This window comes from Chlorocebus sabaeus, chromosome 8 (genome assembly GCF_047675955.1).
Source record: "Chlorocebus sabaeus isolate Y175 chromosome 8, mChlSab1.0.hap1, whole genome shotgun sequence".
Classification (NCBI taxonomy): Eukaryota; Metazoa; Chordata; class Mammalia; order Primates; family Cercopithecidae; genus Chlorocebus; species Chlorocebus sabaeus.
The window spans coordinates 38,245,038-38,262,880 of NC_132911.1; the positions used below are offsets into that span (position 1 = coordinate 38,245,038).

The 17,843-nt window shown below is 45.9% G+C and overlaps 1 protein-coding gene across 1 annotated transcript; it reads right to left on the reverse strand.

The window, feature by feature from the left end:
• Window positions 1-522: 522 nt before the first annotated feature.
• LOC103215724 (uncharacterized protein LINC03042) lies at window positions 523-16,779 on the reverse strand. The gene is given in 3 exon segments (XM_073018615.1): window positions 523-665; window positions 16,089-16,399; window positions 16,722-16,779. Coding segments are annotated over 3 exon segments (477 nt in total). The 3' UTR covers window positions 523-557.
• Between the last annotated feature and the right edge of the window lie 1,064 nt (window positions 16,780-17,843).

Consider the following 17,843-nt stretch of genomic DNA (forward strand, 5'->3'; position numbering starts at 1 on the left):
CCTGGGGTTATTTTGTTATATACCGGCTTATGTTTAAGTCTGTACTTAGCTACTATTGAGATTAGAATATAACTGTTAATTACGTCTTTGACATTTCTGCCTTGATATTAGGTGCTAAATATCCCCAAATGACTTAGTTTCTCTCTACTTAAGCCAGTTCACCTGCTCCAGGCCTCTGTGCATTGTTTTCTCTGAAATGTCCGTATGGCCAGAAAACCTATGTGTGTTACTGCGCTGCCTCCAGATCTTCCGACTTCATCCAGAACTGTTCCCATTGGGGCGGATGTTTCATACTGGCTTCTTAAAGAGACTTCTGATTTCTTCCAAACTAAATGATAAATCAACAAAGAAAACCCAGGCCATCTCACAAATGTTTTTTGGCAGCAGCCACTCTTCAGAGAGGAATAAGAAGGAATTCTTCTATGAGGGAGGGGCCGGGCAAAAGAAGAGCAGACCTAAGAATGTTCTCGGCCAGTGGCTCTTAAACTTCAGCACACATCAGAATCACCTGTGCCCCGGAAAGCATGGCTTGCTTGGCCCACCCCAGGGTTTCTGATTCAGGAGGTCTGGGCAGGGCTGGAGAATGTGCATTTCCAATCAGTTCCCCGGAGATTGTGATGCTTTCTCTGCAGGAGCCACAGTTCAAGCAGAGAGGACTGCGGAGGCTTGAGACAGGAAAGAGTTTGATAGGTTCCAGGACAAGAAAGGAGTCCGGTGTGGCTGGAGGGTAATGACTGAGGGGCTGGAGAGGGAGGCAGGTATCACAACATGCAGTGGAGACACACACACACACACACACACACACACACACACACACACACGATGTTTGAAGTGGGGTGTGCGTGCGGGGTTAATGACCTGATTTGCCTTTGCAATTGTTATTTCATTTGATTCTCTTCGCAGTCACCATGCTGTGAACTCGGTGCCTTTGATCTCTGTAAACCACCCCACCCCGCACCCTCCACAGAGTAGATGCTGGCTAAGTTGTATTATGTGCCAGATGCTGTCCTAAGCTCTTTATAAACATGATCTCATTTAATCCTCCTAATGACCCTGTGAAGCAGGAACTGTTATAATCCCATTTTACAGATGAGGAACACTGAGGCATCAGAGAGGTTACATAACTTGCCTGGGGTCGCATAACTAGGACATAACAGCCTGGCTGGTAAGCTCCAGCTGAGCCCTCAGCCTCCACCCTGCGCTGCCTCTGCTGCCCCACGATGCTGCCCTTTTACATGAGTGACCAACCTTGAAAGGCAGTCAGGTCAGACATGATGATCACCATCATTTAAAGATGGGGAAACTGGCCGGGCGCGGTGGTTCACGCCTGTAATCCCAGCACTTTGGGAGACCAAGGCAGGCGGATCACAAGGTCAGGAGATCGAGACCATCCTGGCTAACACAGTGAAACCCTGTCTCTACTAGAAATACAAAAAATTAGGGGGGCATGCTGGCAGGTGCCTATAGTCCCAGCTACTTGGGAGGCTGAGGCAGGAGAATGACGTGAACCCGGGAGGCAGAGCTTGTAGTGAGCCGAGATCGCACCACTGCCCTCCAGCCTGGGGGACAGAGCAAGACGTTGTCTCAAAAAAAAAAAAAAAAAAAAAAGGGGAAACTGAGGCTCAGACAGGCACCTGGTCATAGGTAGAGGAAGGGTATGACCCAGATCTCCTGAGGCCAGATCTCAAGGTCTTGTCCCCAAACTGGGCTGCCGATAAACCACAAACCTGGAGTTTCCAGTGTGCCTGGTGCTGAACCAGGCAGACAAAGAAGTTAACTGAGAAAGAAAAGGCCCCCGCCTGGCAGGTGTGAGGGCGAGGCTGGTACCCTGCAGAGATGGGACTGATAGCTTTGTTCTCGGGCTGGGCGCCCTGTCCGCAGCCTCCCTCCTTCCCTGGGCTGGGGCAGCAGCTGGGCTCCTGTGCCTGGAGGTGCCAACAGGGCCGGTCATTCACAAAGCCACCGTTGGTTTTGTAGCCATAAAGAAAGATACAGCCCTTCCCTCGGGGAGCGAAAGCTGATACTGTAAACACCGTGGGCTCTATCTTTGATCTGGTGGGTCATAGGAGTGGCTTTTCTCCCCAGGTAGGGTTACCAGGAGAGGACTGGGCAGACCTTTGGGAAGCTGTGCCCTGCTGAACAGATGGTGCAGGGTGGGAGGGCAGGTCTGAGAGGGGAGCCCAACAATTACCCCCAGGTCTGGAACCCAGACACCAAATTTCAGGCCTCGGGGAAATTCTCAGTTTTAAAATAAATCCCTGGGGCTGCTTGTAACTTTTAGTCTTTGGCTTTAAAAATAGTTATTTTCTAGATAAAGGAAAATAATAACTTGTAAACTTGAAAAAACCACAAACCCCTTTATTGCCGGGTGCTGTGGCTCATGCTTGTAATCCCAGCACTTTGGGAGGCCAAGGTGGGCAGATCCTTTGAGGTCAGGAGTTCGAGATCAGCCTGCTCAACACGGTGAAACCCCATCTCTGCTAAAAATACAAAAATTAGCCTGGCATGGTGGCAGGCGCCTGTAATCCCAGCTACCTGAGAGGCTGAGGCAGGAGAATTGCTTGAACCCAGGAGGCAGAGGTTGCAGTGAGCTGAGATTGCACCACCGCACTCCAGTCTGGGTGACAGCAAGACTCCATTAAAACAAAACAAAACAGCCACAAACACCTTTAAACTACATGTTAGTAAAGGCTAGTGTCAGGCCCATAAGAGACCTAGGGGTGGGATGGTGGATGGAGGGCTCGGGTCTGAAATGCTTTTGTCTCTTCCTATGAGCTGATTTTGATGTGGGGTCATTTCCCTGGTATTGCGTTGAGTCATAGCTCTGTTCAACAAGGTGGTTATTTTCAAACTAACTTTAAAAATTGAGAGTGGCTTCTCTTATTCTGCTTCCTCCATCTATGATGCTCTTGTTGTTTTTCAGCTCTGTGAACTCCTAGTTATCCCTCAAGACCCTGTTGAAACATCACCTTCCAAACTGCCATATCCTACCCCCTTCCAACCCTAGAAAATCATGAATACATCCAATTATCCCTTCGTTATGCTCCATCTAAAAGTGCCTGTTCACAACTTCACATAACGTGGGAGTTCACCATCAAGTCCATTTTTTCTGGCCAGATGACCCACAGAACTTGATAAAAGACTTTTTTATGTATCATTTTATCCCCAGTACCCAGCACATTGCCTGATACTTAACAAACGGCCTTGACTGGGCGCAGTGGCTCATGCCTGTAATCCCAGCACTTTGGGAGGCTGAGGCGGGTGAATTACCTGAGGTCGGGAGTTCAAGACCAGCCTGACCAACATGGAGAAACCCCGTCTCCACTAAAAATACAAAATTAGCCAGGTGTGGTGGCACATGGCTGTAATCCCAGCTACTCGGGAGGCTGAGACAGGAGAATTGCTTGAACCCAGGAGGCAGAGGTTGCGGTGAGCTGAGATAGCAACATTGCACTCCAGCCTGGGCAACAAGAGCGAAACTCCATCTCAAAAAAACAAAACAACAACAACAAAAACAGGCCTTGAATGAATGTTGTTGAATGAATGTTATTCGCTCTGCATCATAAGTAGAGTAAAGGGAAAGAAATATTTATAAGCATCTATCACAGACCAAGTACTGTGTAGGCATCATCTATATGTTATTTAATTTCATCTCTATTAGAAGAGCTTTCATTTGTTTAAATCTAGACTACACGGGCAGTGATATCTTAACACAGTTAAGATACCTGGAAGGCTGGGCACAGTGGCTCATACCTGTAATCCCAGCATTTTGGGAGGCCGAGGCTGGTGGATCACCTGAGGTCAGGAGTTCGAGACCAGTCTGGCCAACATGGCCAAACTCTTGTCTCTACTAAAAATAGAAACATTAGTCAGGTGTGGTGGCGGGTGCTTGTAGTCCCAGCTACTTGGGAGGCTGTGGGGGGAGGGTTGCTTGAACCCAGGATGTGGAGGTTGCAGTGAGCTGAGATCACACCACTGTACTCCAGCCTCTGTCTCTAAATAAATAAATACATACATACATAAATAAAAGATACCTGGGAAAACAGTTGATGAATACCTGTAAGGTGCTACAGGGCTGTAGGAAACGCAAAGAAGGACAATGTCTGTCTTCTGGGAGTTTCAGATATTATTGAGAACACATATATGTACACACGCACACATCCCACACATATATACCTTACTCACTCAAAGAAAGATTATTGAACTTGTAAAACACCCTGATTTCTAAATGCCTGCTACAGACCTAAATGTGATAGAAATGGGAAGAATGAGAGATCACTGTGGGCTCCAGTGTTTTTGAAGAAACCTCAGATGTGAGTCTCTCCCAGTGGCCTATATTCTCATATGCCTAGAGACTGGGAACAGATGAGATGATCTCCAGCAGTCCGCTGGCTGGAGAACTGGAGAATTGTTTATAACGATACCTTATATTTATGACTTTTCAAAAAGTGCTGTAACATCCATGATCCTATTTTTATCTCCAAAGTCATACAGCTGATAATGAAGCAGGGCCTGGGGTTGGATTCTGTCTCTGTCAATTACTAGTGGGGCTTCTGTCTGCCCATATGGCATCTCTGTGCAAATTGGAAAACAATGCCCCTTGCTCAGGTAAAATTGTGTTAAATTTAGTATATTACCGCATAGCTTGAACAACTGTGGTGGCAGCCTTATCCTGGTTGTGCTTTCTGGAACATCTGCACTGCAGTCTTCCTGGCTGAGGGCACACATGTGCCACACTCTCATCGCTTATGCTCCCTGCCCACCCCTGCCCTCCAATGCCAGGGCATGTCTGTCCCTGGCAGCTTGTACCTTTGCCTTAACCCGAATTCCTCCATTAAGTAAAGGGATTATACCAGGTTCAAAGCGGGGAAGGGTAAGGAATTAGGCCCCCTGAAGCGTGGCTGGGAGGGGCACAGTGGTGCATATGAGAGTGTCAGCAATGTACTTGCAGCTGTTCTGAGTGTGTGTGTGATCCATTGTATGGTGTGGGTTTTAAGTAGGGGAGGACTCTCCCCTGCAGCTTCAGAACTTTGGCTGGTGTCTCCACACATCCCTTCATTCCCTGACATGTACGATGTGAATACTACACATACCTCCCACCCCAGATCCTTTATACAGTGCTGAACCTGAGCAACTGTATATAGTGATCCTTGGATTGGAAGGTCATTAATTTATTATTTATTTATTTACTTATATTTATTTATTAAATAAAGTAAGTTTCAGTGTAACAGTGAGATATTTGTCTATTTTTGAGACAGGGTCTCACTCTGGTTGCCCAGGCTGGAGTGCAGTGGTGCAATCAGGGCCTCCACCTCCTGGGTTCAGGTGATCCTCCCACCTCAGCCTCCTGAGTAGCTGGGACTATAGGCCACCATACCTGGCTAATTTTTGTATTTTTAGTAGACTCTGGGTTTCGTCATGTTGGCTAGGCTGGTGTCAAACTCCGAGCTCAAGTAACCCACCCGCCTCGGCCTCCCAAAGTGCTGGGATTATAAAGGCATGAATCACTGCTCCCAGCCTGTCCTTAATTTTTTAAAATTGTGAAACTTACAAAAGTTACCTGCTCTTTTCTAACAAATTAAATTAAATAGGGATACAAAAACAAATTGAACACTCATTCTTGCTACCCTTTGCCTCTCATGTCTACTAAGTAACCAGTGCTAGGCTCGCTTGCATATTTCCACTACTTAATAGTGCATTTTTTTCATATTTTTTTTCCATATTTCCAGTACTTAATGTGTGATAAGGGAAACAGAAGCAAACATATGTATGCATATATGGGTTTTTGTTTCTTTAAACAAGTGTTTTAACAAAATTGAATCATACTATATATGTACTTTTTAATTTTTTGTTGTTGTTGTTGAGACGGAGTCTCACTCTGTCGCCCAGGCTGGAGTGCAGTGGCGTGATCTCGGCTCACCGCAAACTCTGCCTCCTGGGTTCATGCCATTCTCTTGCCTCAGCCTCCCAAATAGTTGGGACTACAGGTGCCCGCCACCATGCCTGGCTAATTTTTTTGTATTTTTAGTAGAGACAGGATTTCACCGTGTTAGCCAGGATGGTCTCAATCTCCTGACCTCATGATCTGCCCGCCTCAGCCTCCCAAAGTGCTGGGATTACAAGCATGAACCACCGTGCCCAGCACTTTTAAATTTTTTAAAAATGTTTACATTTTAGTTAATTAGTTAATTAATTTTTTGGAGATGGAGTCTCACTCTGTCACCCAGGGTGGAGTGCAGTGGTGCAATCTTGGCTCACTGCAACCTCTGCCTACTGAATTCAAGGGATTCTCCTGCCTCAGCCTCCTAAGTAGCTGGGACTACAGGTGCATGCCACGATGCCCAGCTAATTTTTGTATTTTTAGTAGAGACGAGGTTTCATCATGTTGGCCAGGATGGCCTCTATCTCCTGACCTCGTGATCTGCCTGCCTTGGCCTCCCAAAGTGCTGGATTATAGGCGTGAGACACTGTGCCCGGCCATGGCTGGCTAATTTTTTTTTTTTTTTTGTATTTTTAGTAGAGATGGGGTTTTACCATGTTGGCCAGGCTGGTCTCGAACTCCTGACCTCAGGTGATCCGCATGCCTTGGCCTCCCAAAGTGCTGGGATTATAGGCATGAGCCACCATACCCGGCCCTATGCCCTTTTTTAAAGTTTAAGAATATAGTGTGGAAATCTACAGTCTGGGTCAATATGTTGGCATGTGCTCGTTAATATTTTTGATAACTGCATGATATTCCATAGTGTAGTTGTACAATAATTTGTTTTAAATTTACATTTAATTTAATTTATTTTTTTTGTTAGAGACAGGGTCGTGTTCTGTTTCCTGGGATAGGGTGCAGTGGTGTGACCATAACTCACTGCAGACTTGAACTCCTGGGTTCAAGTGATCCTCTTACCTCAGTCTCTTGAGTGAATGGAACTACAGGTACATGCCACCACACTTGGCTAATACTTAACAATTTATGTAGAAATGAAGGTCTCACTATGTTACCCAGGCTGGTCTTGAACTCCTAGACTCAAGCGATCCTCCTGCCTTGGCCTCCCAAAGCACTGGGATTACAGGTGTGAGCCACTGTACATGGCCCCTCTTTTTCTGACTATCTTTTTCTTTTTTCTTTTTTTTTTTTTTTTGAGACGGAGTCTCGCTCTGTCGCCCAGGCTGGAGTGCAGTGGCTGGATCTCAGCTCACTGCAAGCTCCACCTCCCGGGTTTACGCCATTCTCCTGCCTCAGCCTCCCGAGTAGCTGGGACTACAGGCGCCTGCCACCTCGCCCGGCTAGTTTTTTGTATTTTTTTTAGTAGAGACAGGGTTTCACCGTGTTAGCCAGGATGGTCTCGATCTCCTGACCTCGTGATCCGCACGTCTCGGCCTCCCAAAGTGCTGGGGTTACAGGCTTGAGCCACCGCGCCCGGCCCTGACTATCTTTTTCTAATCAATTTGTAGGCAATCTTTGTGTACTAGGGCTATCAATTCTTACGTTATGGGCTACCAATTCTTATGTTTCTTTCAGTCTTTTGTCTTTTAGTTTTGTTTAAGGTGTCTTTTACCATATTTTACATTTTATATAATCAAATGTGTGTTTTTAATGTCTTCTAGTACAGAGTCTGGCCTGTGCAGGTCTCCAGTTCCTACAGTTATATAAACATTCTACATTTCTTCATTGAAAAAAAAAAATACAGTTAGATTGTGATTCCATTTGGGTTTTATTTTAAAATCTTTTGGGAGGTATGGAGAAGTGTTTAAATCTCTCTGAGGCTTCAGGTTCCTCTGTTGTAACATGGGCATCATTAGGATGAAAGAAAACGTGTGTAAAACTTACAGCATGATGCCTGCAACAGGGCTGATACTCAGTACGTGGTTGTAAGAGTTAGTTTATGAGTGATGGCACGCACTTGTTGTCCCAGCTACTTGGGAGGCTGAGTGGGGAGGACCACTTAAGGCCAGGAGTTCAAGTCGAGCCTAAGCAAAGTAGCCAGATTTTCATCTCTTAAAAAAATAAAAAATAGGCTGGGCGTAGTGGCTCACGCCTGTGATCTCAGCACTTTGGGAGGCCAAGGCGGGCAGATCACCTGAGGTCAGGAGTTTGAGACCAGCCTAGCTAACATGGTGAAACCCTGTTTCTACTAAAAATACAAAAAAATTAGCCGGGTGTGGTGGCATACGCCTGTAGTCCCAGCTACTTGGGAGGCTGAGGCAGCAGAATCGCTTGAACCTGGGAGGCAGAGGTTGCAATGAGCCGAGATTGCACCATTGCACTCCAGCTTGGGCAACAAGAGTGAAACTCCGCCTCAAAAAAATATAAAAATAAAAATAAAAATAAATAAAAGAGAGTTAGAACTAGAATCCTGACTGTGGCCTAGAGTTTTTTTCCTCCATCTCAGTGACTTGGCTCATATTGGTGACTTTGCTTTTTTCTCTTGGACAGATGTGCTGCTTTGAACTGGGTGAGTGCTCCCTCCTGGTGCTGGAGCTGGGGTTGGGCACTGAGCCAGGATGGGAAGAAGCAAGGAGGAGTGGTTTACAGAAAGTATTTCTGTGTAAGGGATTCCACACTTGGAAGTTCCCTCTGGACACCAGTGGGACCTGAACTCACACTGCGTCAGGGCTTCCTGAGCTCCTGAGGGACATCAGGTCACCAACTCCCTGTTTAGGATGGACTCTCCCTGTGGGAACAGGGAAAGAACTGGAGCTGAAGTAGATGTGAGAGGTGAGGGTGGCAGACTGTTGGGGCTCTGGAGAATCTTCCAGACATTTCTGCTGCCTCTCCCAGCAGACTATGCCAATGAACGAATCAGAAAGCTTAAAGAGGGAAGCAGAAGATGAAAGAAATCCTGGGACCATGAAGCTTCAGAGGGCTGGGTGCCACAGTCGCCAGGCTCGGGAATGAACGCCTTAGCTGGAGCGTCGGGGCTTGGTGTCCCTGGACTACCCACACCAGGCAGGTTGCTATGCATGCTCACGTCATCATCCATATTCAGTTTCATCAATTACACTCAGTAATGTCCTTGACAACTATTTTTTTCTTCAATTCAGGATTTAATCCAGGATCACACATTGCATTTAATTGTTATTGTCTCTTCAGTTCTTTTAAATTGGGCAATTCCTTAGCCTTCTTTGTGTTTTATGACCTTGACTTTTTGTATGTGTGTGGCAAAAAAGTTCAAATTATACCTTGACATTTTAAAATGAACAGGTCAATTATTAAGTAACATTTCTTGTGATTAAATTCAGGTTATGGGTTTTGGGCAGGACACTGGGGAGATGCTGTGACCTTCTCAGAACACCATATCAAAGATACACATGATGTTGGCCTATTCCAACACTGGGGATGTTAACTTTTTTTTCCTTTCTTTTTAGATGGAGTTTCACTCTTATTGCCCAGGCTGGAGTGCAATGGCGCAATCTTGGCTAACTGCAACCTCTGTCTCTCTGGTTCAAGAGTTTCTCCTTCCTTAGCTTCCCAAGTAGCTGGGATTACAGGCCCGCCTGCCACCAAGCTGGGTTAATTTTTTGTATTTTTGGTAGAGGTGGAGTTTCACCATGTTGACCAGGCTGGTCTCAAACTCCTGACCTCAGGTGATCCACCAGCCTTGGCCTCCCAAAGTGTTGGGATTACAGATGTGAGCCACTGCACCCAGCCAGTGGACGTTAACTTTTGATCACTGGCTAAGGTAGTAGCCTTCAGGTTTCATCACTGTAAAGTTACTATGTTTCCTCTTTGTAATTAATAAGTAATTTATGGGGAGATGCCTTGAGACTTTGTAAATATCTTGTTCCTCATTAAACTTTGAACCACCAGTTTAAATATCCACTGATGATTTTGTAACATCATTATTCCTTGTTAATTTACTAATTAACATTTTACTGTAAGAAGAGCTTTTCCTTGACCTTCCCATGTATGCATAAATGGATGGATGGATATCAGTATGAACTTGTAGGTTGTTATTTTATTAGTGGGTTATAATCCATTACTGTTAGCATTTATTTATTGCTCAAATTGTCACAGATTTGGCTGGTGGGTGTGGTGTGGGACTTTTTTGGTTTTGTTTTGCTTTTTTAGCCTACTGTTTTCTCACTTATTTATTTAGTCATTTTACCTATGGGTAAAATTTATTTACCCATAAACTTTTTCCAACTCGTGACTCTGACTTAGAATCAATTTTGAAACTGGAGACGACTTTGCATGTCATGTTGCTTTGCCCAACCTCTTTATTTTACATATGAAAGCTCTGACCGCCCCCAACACTTAAGCATGTTTTCAAGGTCTTGTGGCTTGTTAGAGGCAGAGCAGGAGCTGAAACCTGTGTCCTTGGCTCCTGGGAGGACATTTCCAGCCTCCTTAGCATCAAGAAGCTTCTACTGTTACAGTTCTTTAGGCAACTGGAACTCCCCATGTCCTGTGTGGGGTGTCAGGAACTGATGGTTCCAGTATTTATTGACAAGGCTTTTCGCGGAGTTCTTGGGCATCCTCCCTGAATCCTTAACCTTGGCAATGGAAAAAGAGGGTTCTCAGGGTCTTCAGAACTTCTATCATGTTGAACAATTTCCAAGGGCCTTGTGGTGGCCAAGATATGAAAAATGAAAAACTCATGCTGGCCGGGCGTGATGGCTCATGCCTGTAATCCCAGCACTTTGGGAGGCCAAGGCGGGCAGATCTTGAGGTCAGGAGTTTGAGACCAGCCTGACCGACATGTTGAAACCCCGTCTCTACTAAAAATACAAAAATTAGCTGGGTGTGGTGGCATGTGCCTGTAATCCCAGATACTCAAGGCAGGAGAATCGCTTGAACCCGGGAGGTGAAGGTTGCAGTGAACTGAGATCACACCACTGCACTCAAGCCTGGATAACAGAGTGAGACTCGTCTCAAACAAAAAACAAAAAACAAAAACCAAAAACAAACAAACAAAAAAACTAATGCCTACCAACTTCTCACATTCTCACAGTTTACAGTTTGTTGGTGGGTTTCCCTCCCTCCCTCCCTCCCTCCCTCCCTCCCTTCCTTCCTTCCTTCCTCTCTTTTCTTTCTCTTTCTTTCTTTCTTTCTTTCTTTCTTTCTTTCTTGTCTTGGCCTATTGCCCAGGCTGGAGTGCAGTGATGCAATCATAGCTCACTGCAGCCTCGACATTCTGGCCTCAAGTGATCTCCCCACCCCAGCCTCCCAAGTACTTGGGACTATAGGAGTCCACCACCACCCCCAGCTAATTTTTAATTGAGATGAAGTCTCACTATGTTGCCCAGGCTGGTCTCGAACTCTTAGCCTCAAGTAATTCTCTTTCCTTAGCTTCCTGAGTTGTGGGGATTACAGATGTGAGTCACCATCCTTGTCCTCTTATTGGTAGGACTCTATGTGACATTGTGAAGGTCATCTGTGGTCTGCTTGTCCAATATCCCTCCTATATTCCTTTGCCACTATCCTTCCATTTTTTTTGGGTGGGGAGGATCACTACCCCATTTCTAGTCCATGTGATTTGGGGAGGCCTGACCCTCCGTAGGCGATCAGATCAGCATAGTAGTTAACTCAGAAATGGGCATGTGACCCAAGCTAGGCCCATGACAGTCATCCCTGCACTTTTGCTGAAACTGCTGGGAATGAGGTGCTTTCTTTTCATTGGAATAGCTACTTGCAAGGCAGTAAGTAACAAGAAATTTCTGGGGCCATCTTTGCTGCTCTCTCAAAAGAGCCTGCTTGAAAAATGGAGCCAACGCAGAAGAAATGAAGGGACAGAATAAGTTTTGGTTGATATTAGCTGACCCCTGATCCCACTGAGCCAAAAGCCATCTACTCATGGACATTTTTAGTTATGAGAGCCAAATAATTTTCTGCCTTGCTGGATTGAGCTAGTTTTCAGTCACTTGCAGTGAAGAGAGTCCTGCCTCAATTCACTTCCTTTTAGGCTTAGGTCCCGCCTCTCAGAGCTTTAGAGCGGTAAAAAGGATAAAGTGAACCCAGGCAGTGCTGAGCTAGCCAGTCTCCTGGCTAAGTGTACAAAGAACTCTGGAATTACTACTACCCTGGTCTGATCAGTAGCCTTGCCTGCTGCTTACCATACAGCCATAAGGGTATTGTTTCCTTGAGCCCTGAGGCACTACACCTCTTTTTAAAAATGATTTTTATTTAGGTCATGTGTGGTGGCTCACGCCTGTAATCCCAGCACTTTGGGAGGCCAAGGAGGGCAGATCACTTGAGGTCAGGAGTTTGAGACTAGCCTGGCCAACATGGCAAAACCCGTCTCTACTAAAAATATATGATTAGCTGGGCTTGGTGCCTCACACCTGTAATCTCAGCTACTTGGGAGACTGAGGCATGAGAATCACTTGAGCCTGGGAGGTGGAGGCTGCAGTGAGCTGAGATCACACCACTGGGCTCCAGCCTGGGTGACAGAGCGAGACTCCATCTGAATAAAAATAAAAGATTTTTATTTAAAAAATGTTTTGTAGAGATGGTGTCTTGCCATGTTGTCTAGGCTGGGTCTCAAACTCCTAGCCTAAAGCTCCGGGATTATAGATGTGAGCCACTGTGCTTAGCCAGCACTATACTTCTATTAGTTGCCAATGCTTGCTTTGTTCTGTATTGTCTAGTGCATGCTTGAGTGTGAGTGTATGAGTGTGTGTGTGATCATGTGTGTGAGCGTGTGTGTGTGTGTTCCTTTTACTCCTACCTTGCAGGGTTATTGCAAGCATCAGGTGGGATAATGTAGGTACAGCACTCAGCCCAGTGCCTGGCACAAATATTGAGTGCTCTCTGCCTTCCCCTTTTCTCCTCCTGATTCAGAGAATGACTTAAGGATCTGTGATGGGTTCCAATTTTCAATGTCCTCAATAAATAATGGGGAGTTGAAATACTGTTGCCAGAAATTTGCACTAGTTTTAATTAATTTTATCTGTTTAGAGTAAGATATCTCAAAGTCACTGAATACATTTATGTCACATATGTTTATGCACATCAGTATTTTTCTTCAGAACTGACAGCCTTAGTCCTTGTTTTGTTCCCTGATGCTGCAGCAGAGGCCAAATGTGTCCTGATTTCTTGAGTGATGGCTGCCAGCTCTCCGAGTGTCACAGTAGGTGAGTCCTCCATGGGGGCAAGCGCCAAGGATGAGTGTGGCCAGGCAGCATCTGCAAGCCCATTTTGTCTATTCTTTATTTTTGTAATACATTTTATTCTTAGGTTATAAATATGTTTATGTTTATTAATATATTTAATGTAAGTTTATATTTATAAATATAAACTTTATAAAGTGTAGTTTGTATGTATAAACCTTAAATATGTTTTGCCTTATCCATATAAGTTTTTGTAACTTATATGGATAAGGCAAAACATGTAGAGTATACAAAATATTAATTTTGTTACCCATTTTAACCCCACCCTCTGAAGTAAACATTATAACCAGCTTCATGTGTATCTCTCTACATTTTTTATATACTACACTTTTTCCCACATTTTTACACTTTTATACATTTTCCTATTTTCTTTTTTACATATGCAAATATATAAACATACATATTTGCTTATAGGATGCCCCTTTTAATTTTTTAATGCAAAATAACATCATATTCTGTTCCTTGCTCTTTCCCCTTCCTTCCTTCCTTCTTTCCTTCCTTCCTTCCTTCCTCTTTTCTTTCTTTCTTTCCCTTCCTTCCTTCCTCCTTTCCTTCCTCCCTCCCTCCCTCCCTCTCTTCCTTCCCTCCTTCCTTCCTTCCTTCCTTCCTTCCTTCCTTCCTTCCTTCCTTCCTTCCTTCCTTCCTTCCTTCTTTCTTTTCTCTCTTTCTCTCTCTCTTTCTTTTGTCTGGCTCTGTCACCCAGGCTAGAGTGCAGTGACACAATCATAGCTCACTGCAGCCTCGACCTCGACCTCCTGGGCTCAAGTGATCCTCCTGCCTCTGCAGGGATTATAGGAGTGAGCCACTGTGCCCGACCTCTTTTCCTTTTTTTAAACCTAATAATCCCATGCCTCTTTTTGGGTCAATGTAGATAGATCTAACTCCTTCTTCATAGTGGCTTGTCTTCCATTGTATGGTTGTACCATGATTGATTTATTTAACTGATCTCCTATCAATGGATTTTTCAGGTCCTTTATAGCTTTTTGCAATTACACATAATGCTGACATAAATACCCTTGCAAATATTTTTTTTTATATTCAAGGAAACATTTGGTGATTCTACTCTTTTGGCCCATGTGTCACATATGAAGGACACTTACTATATCAACCCTTAATCTGTCCATCAGTCTGCCACACGAGAAGGCATCCTTTTTTTTTCTTTGAGATGGGGTCTCAAAAAATCAGGCTGGAGTGCAGTGGTGCGATCTCAGCTCACTGCAATTTCCACCTCCCAGGTTCAAGCGATTCTCCTGCCTTGGCCTCCTGAGTAGCTGAGATTACAGGTGTGCACACCATCACACTTGACTAATTTTTGTATTTTTAGTAGAGACAGGGTTTCACCATGTTGGTCAGGCTGGTCTCGAACTCCTGATCTCAGGTGATCCACCCCCCTCAGCCTCCCAAAGTGTTGGGATTATAGGTGTGAGCCACTGTGTCTGACTGAGAAGGCATCCTTTTACCTCCCTTTCCAGGACATGTTTTTAGCAGAGCCCTGTTGGGAAAAACACCAGTTTATGAATGTAGAACCTGGGCCCAAATGTAAGACCAGCCTCACTCCAGATCTAGCCTGGAGCAGTGATTTCTCTGCCCCTCCCATTCTCCCTGTCTCATGTGACCTGAGCACCTCCCGCCTCCATGGTCAGTGACAAGCTGTAATTGGAGCGAAAGGGCTTTGAAGTTCCGATAAATGAGATAATAAATCTCTGCTCTCCAGGGATACAGGGCAGTGTCTGTGCCTATTGAATGGCCTCAACAGTGCTGTGTATATAGTAACTACTTAATTAATATGAAATAAGACCAATAAATCCAGCGGTTGAAGTGATCCCTTTGAAGTTCAGGTCAACTCTGAGCCATCTGAGAAGAATGAATGGAATGGGTAATTGAAACTGATAGATAATCCCCAAACCTCAACTTACTAGTTAATAGGGTTAGGCTCTTTACCTATTAAACCCTTTGAGATACTCAATTTGAAAACTGCTAAAATAAATCCCATACTTTCATTTATTTTTTCATTGTTGTGGGGCAGGAGAAATTGAGCTGTGAAATGGCCACCAGGAAGGTGGCAGGATGACGAGTCAGGAGTCCTGCGTGAGACATCCGCAAACATCTCATAAGCAGCTTCTGAATCACACAGCATCAAGGCTGCCAAAGTGCCTGGCCAATTTTGGACCTAGAGACCTAAGAATGGGTCTCCCTGTGGACTCCTCCTGACCTGGGTGGGGCAAGGCTCTAGGAAAATAGGTCAAATGACTTTTGGTCTAGAACCGTCTGGCCAGAGATGCCCCAACTTTGCCTTTTGAGCTATTCATCAAATCCAGCCTTTAGGATGCGACATCAGGGTTTCATTTCATGGGAGGATCTGGGTGCATTTTAGTTAAAAGAAGTGATGTCATCACATCCCTGCTGAAAAAAGGAAAAAGGACCCACTCTGTGCTGACATACCGAGTCCTGGGCAGGGAAGTCTGGACAGACACCTGGGCCCCCACCTGGCTTTTCTACCAGCTAGCTCTGTGACTCTGAGACCATTGTGTCAGTTTTCTCTGCCACAGTTCCTCCCTCTGCAAAACGAAGGGCTTGAAATGCAGGATTCTAAGATTGTGGCCATATCTGACTCTGATAACAACCCCATGAGCCTGAAGAATTCAGCACTGCTGCTCCATAGGGGGTTTCAGCAGGAAGCAGGCACAGATGGCTTTCTCTGGAACGTGTTCAGAAATGTGGTGTGTGATGTACGGTGTGAATGAAGCGTGGTGCCCTTTAAACACAGCTTCCCCCTGGGAGTGCTCTGAGCTCCTCAGGTTCTCTGGCTCTCATTCACATTCCACTGTCACTCTGGGCACAGGCAGCCCTCACGTGCTTGTGCACTGAGCACACACACACACCCCGCCCCGACTGACACACAGTTGGTGACTCACAACTGACACAATCATTACACACATCGGATGACTCAGCGGGGACGCTCACACACATGGGCTCGCGCTCACCATGACATGTAGAAGTGGTTGTGCCCACAGCGTCAGGCACCCCCACAGCAGCCTTGGTGGAGGCTCTCGCCAGCGGTGTCTGCAAATGATTTGCATTCTTGGCTCTTTGGAACTGCCTGTTCTTTGTCTTTCTGTTCACTGCTCAACCCTTTCCTTCCCTTCTGTCCCAAACTTGGCTGGTTTTAGTCTCTTGCTCCCAAGCTCCTCAGCCAGCTTCCTGGACTGGCTCAGGCAGTCTCTAAGGCTCCTGCCAACTCCAAGGCTGCTTCTAATCAACTCCTCAGCTGGGAGGAGTCCCTTCCTCAGGGGGTCTCATTCCCTCCCCGACCTGAGCATCTCTTCCTGTCTTCTTCAGGAAGATCTTCAATATCTGTGCCATTTGAGCCAGCCCCTTTCACAAGACAAGGAGCACCCAGAGCCAGTCACATCATAGAAAGTGCTGGCGGCTTCTGGAGTCTCTGAGTCTTCAGTGTCTCTGGGGGTGCCCTTTCTCTTTCTGGCAGCCCAGGCAGATAGAAGTGTTGGGGTTCTTAGAAAATCATCTCTGGGAGTTGAGCAGAACCAGCTGGTTCTGGAGAAGCAGAGAAAAAAGATGCTGCACGTCCCAGCCATAATGGGCTGGGAGGGACCTACCCCAGAATGGGAAGCAGGGTGGGGAAGCAGCACAGAGGAAAGAGAGGCCCGTGTCCATGGCTGCTGGCTGAGGTCTGATGGGAAGATAGGGGAACACGTCCTGGAGCTGCACTTCCTTACAATTCATCTTCTGCTTTCAGATTTAAGGTTACTTTGCCTAGAATAACTCCTGTCTTTCCTCTTTTCCTGGGGGAGCCCTCACACAGGAGAGGGAGTATGGCAGAGTGTGATGTGAAGAGCCCAGGCCAGGGTCAGAGGCGCAGGCATAAGTCTCTGCTAATAGCTCTGTGGTCCTGGGCTTGACATTAACCATTTGAGTCTCTGCTTCCTTGACTGTCAGATGTTCTAATAGCACTTTTCCGCATCCTCTGAAGATGTGGGGGCGTGGATCAGGTGAGCTAGCAGACGTGACAATGCCTTGACAAATTAAAAGTGGCACACAAAAAAAGTGAGAATTTGAACAGCAGCAAGGAGATGGTGGAGGAGCTGCCCACAGAGGGTCTTTGAGGGAGACCTGAAGATTCCCCTCCTGAACATGGGGTAAAGTCCCTGCTGATCCCAAGGCTGGTTCGGGACCTCCTTTGACTCCGGCACCAGAGGCCCAGACAAGTACTTGCTAGGCCCCTGCTTTGGACCCAGCTGTCATTGAGCTGAGTGTTTTCCTGGAGAGAGGAGAAGGGGTCCTTCCATGTGGATTTTCCCTAAGTATAGATGCTGGCCCAGCAATGCCAAGAACTGAGACACCCTGTGCCTAGCTCTTGGCTGGCTGCTTATAGCTTGAAATGCCCTTTTCAGCTCTGAAACTTTTAGTCTGGCAATCCTTGAGAGCATTTTTTCCCTCCTACTTGGGTGAGAGCTTTATCTTTGACCTCATTCTATCCATCTGAAGAGCTAGAATCCAGAGGGAATGACCTTGCTTTAGCAGACCCGAGTCTTCGTCTCTCTACCTCAAGCCCTTGCCCTGTGAATATCCTCAGCTCTCCCTACAACTTCAAATCTGGAAAAGGCACCAGGCACGGTGGCTTATGCCTGTAATCGCAGCACTTTGGGAGGCTGAGGTGGGTGGATCACCTGAGGTCAGGAGTTCGAGACCAGGTTGACCAACATGGTGAAACCCCGTCT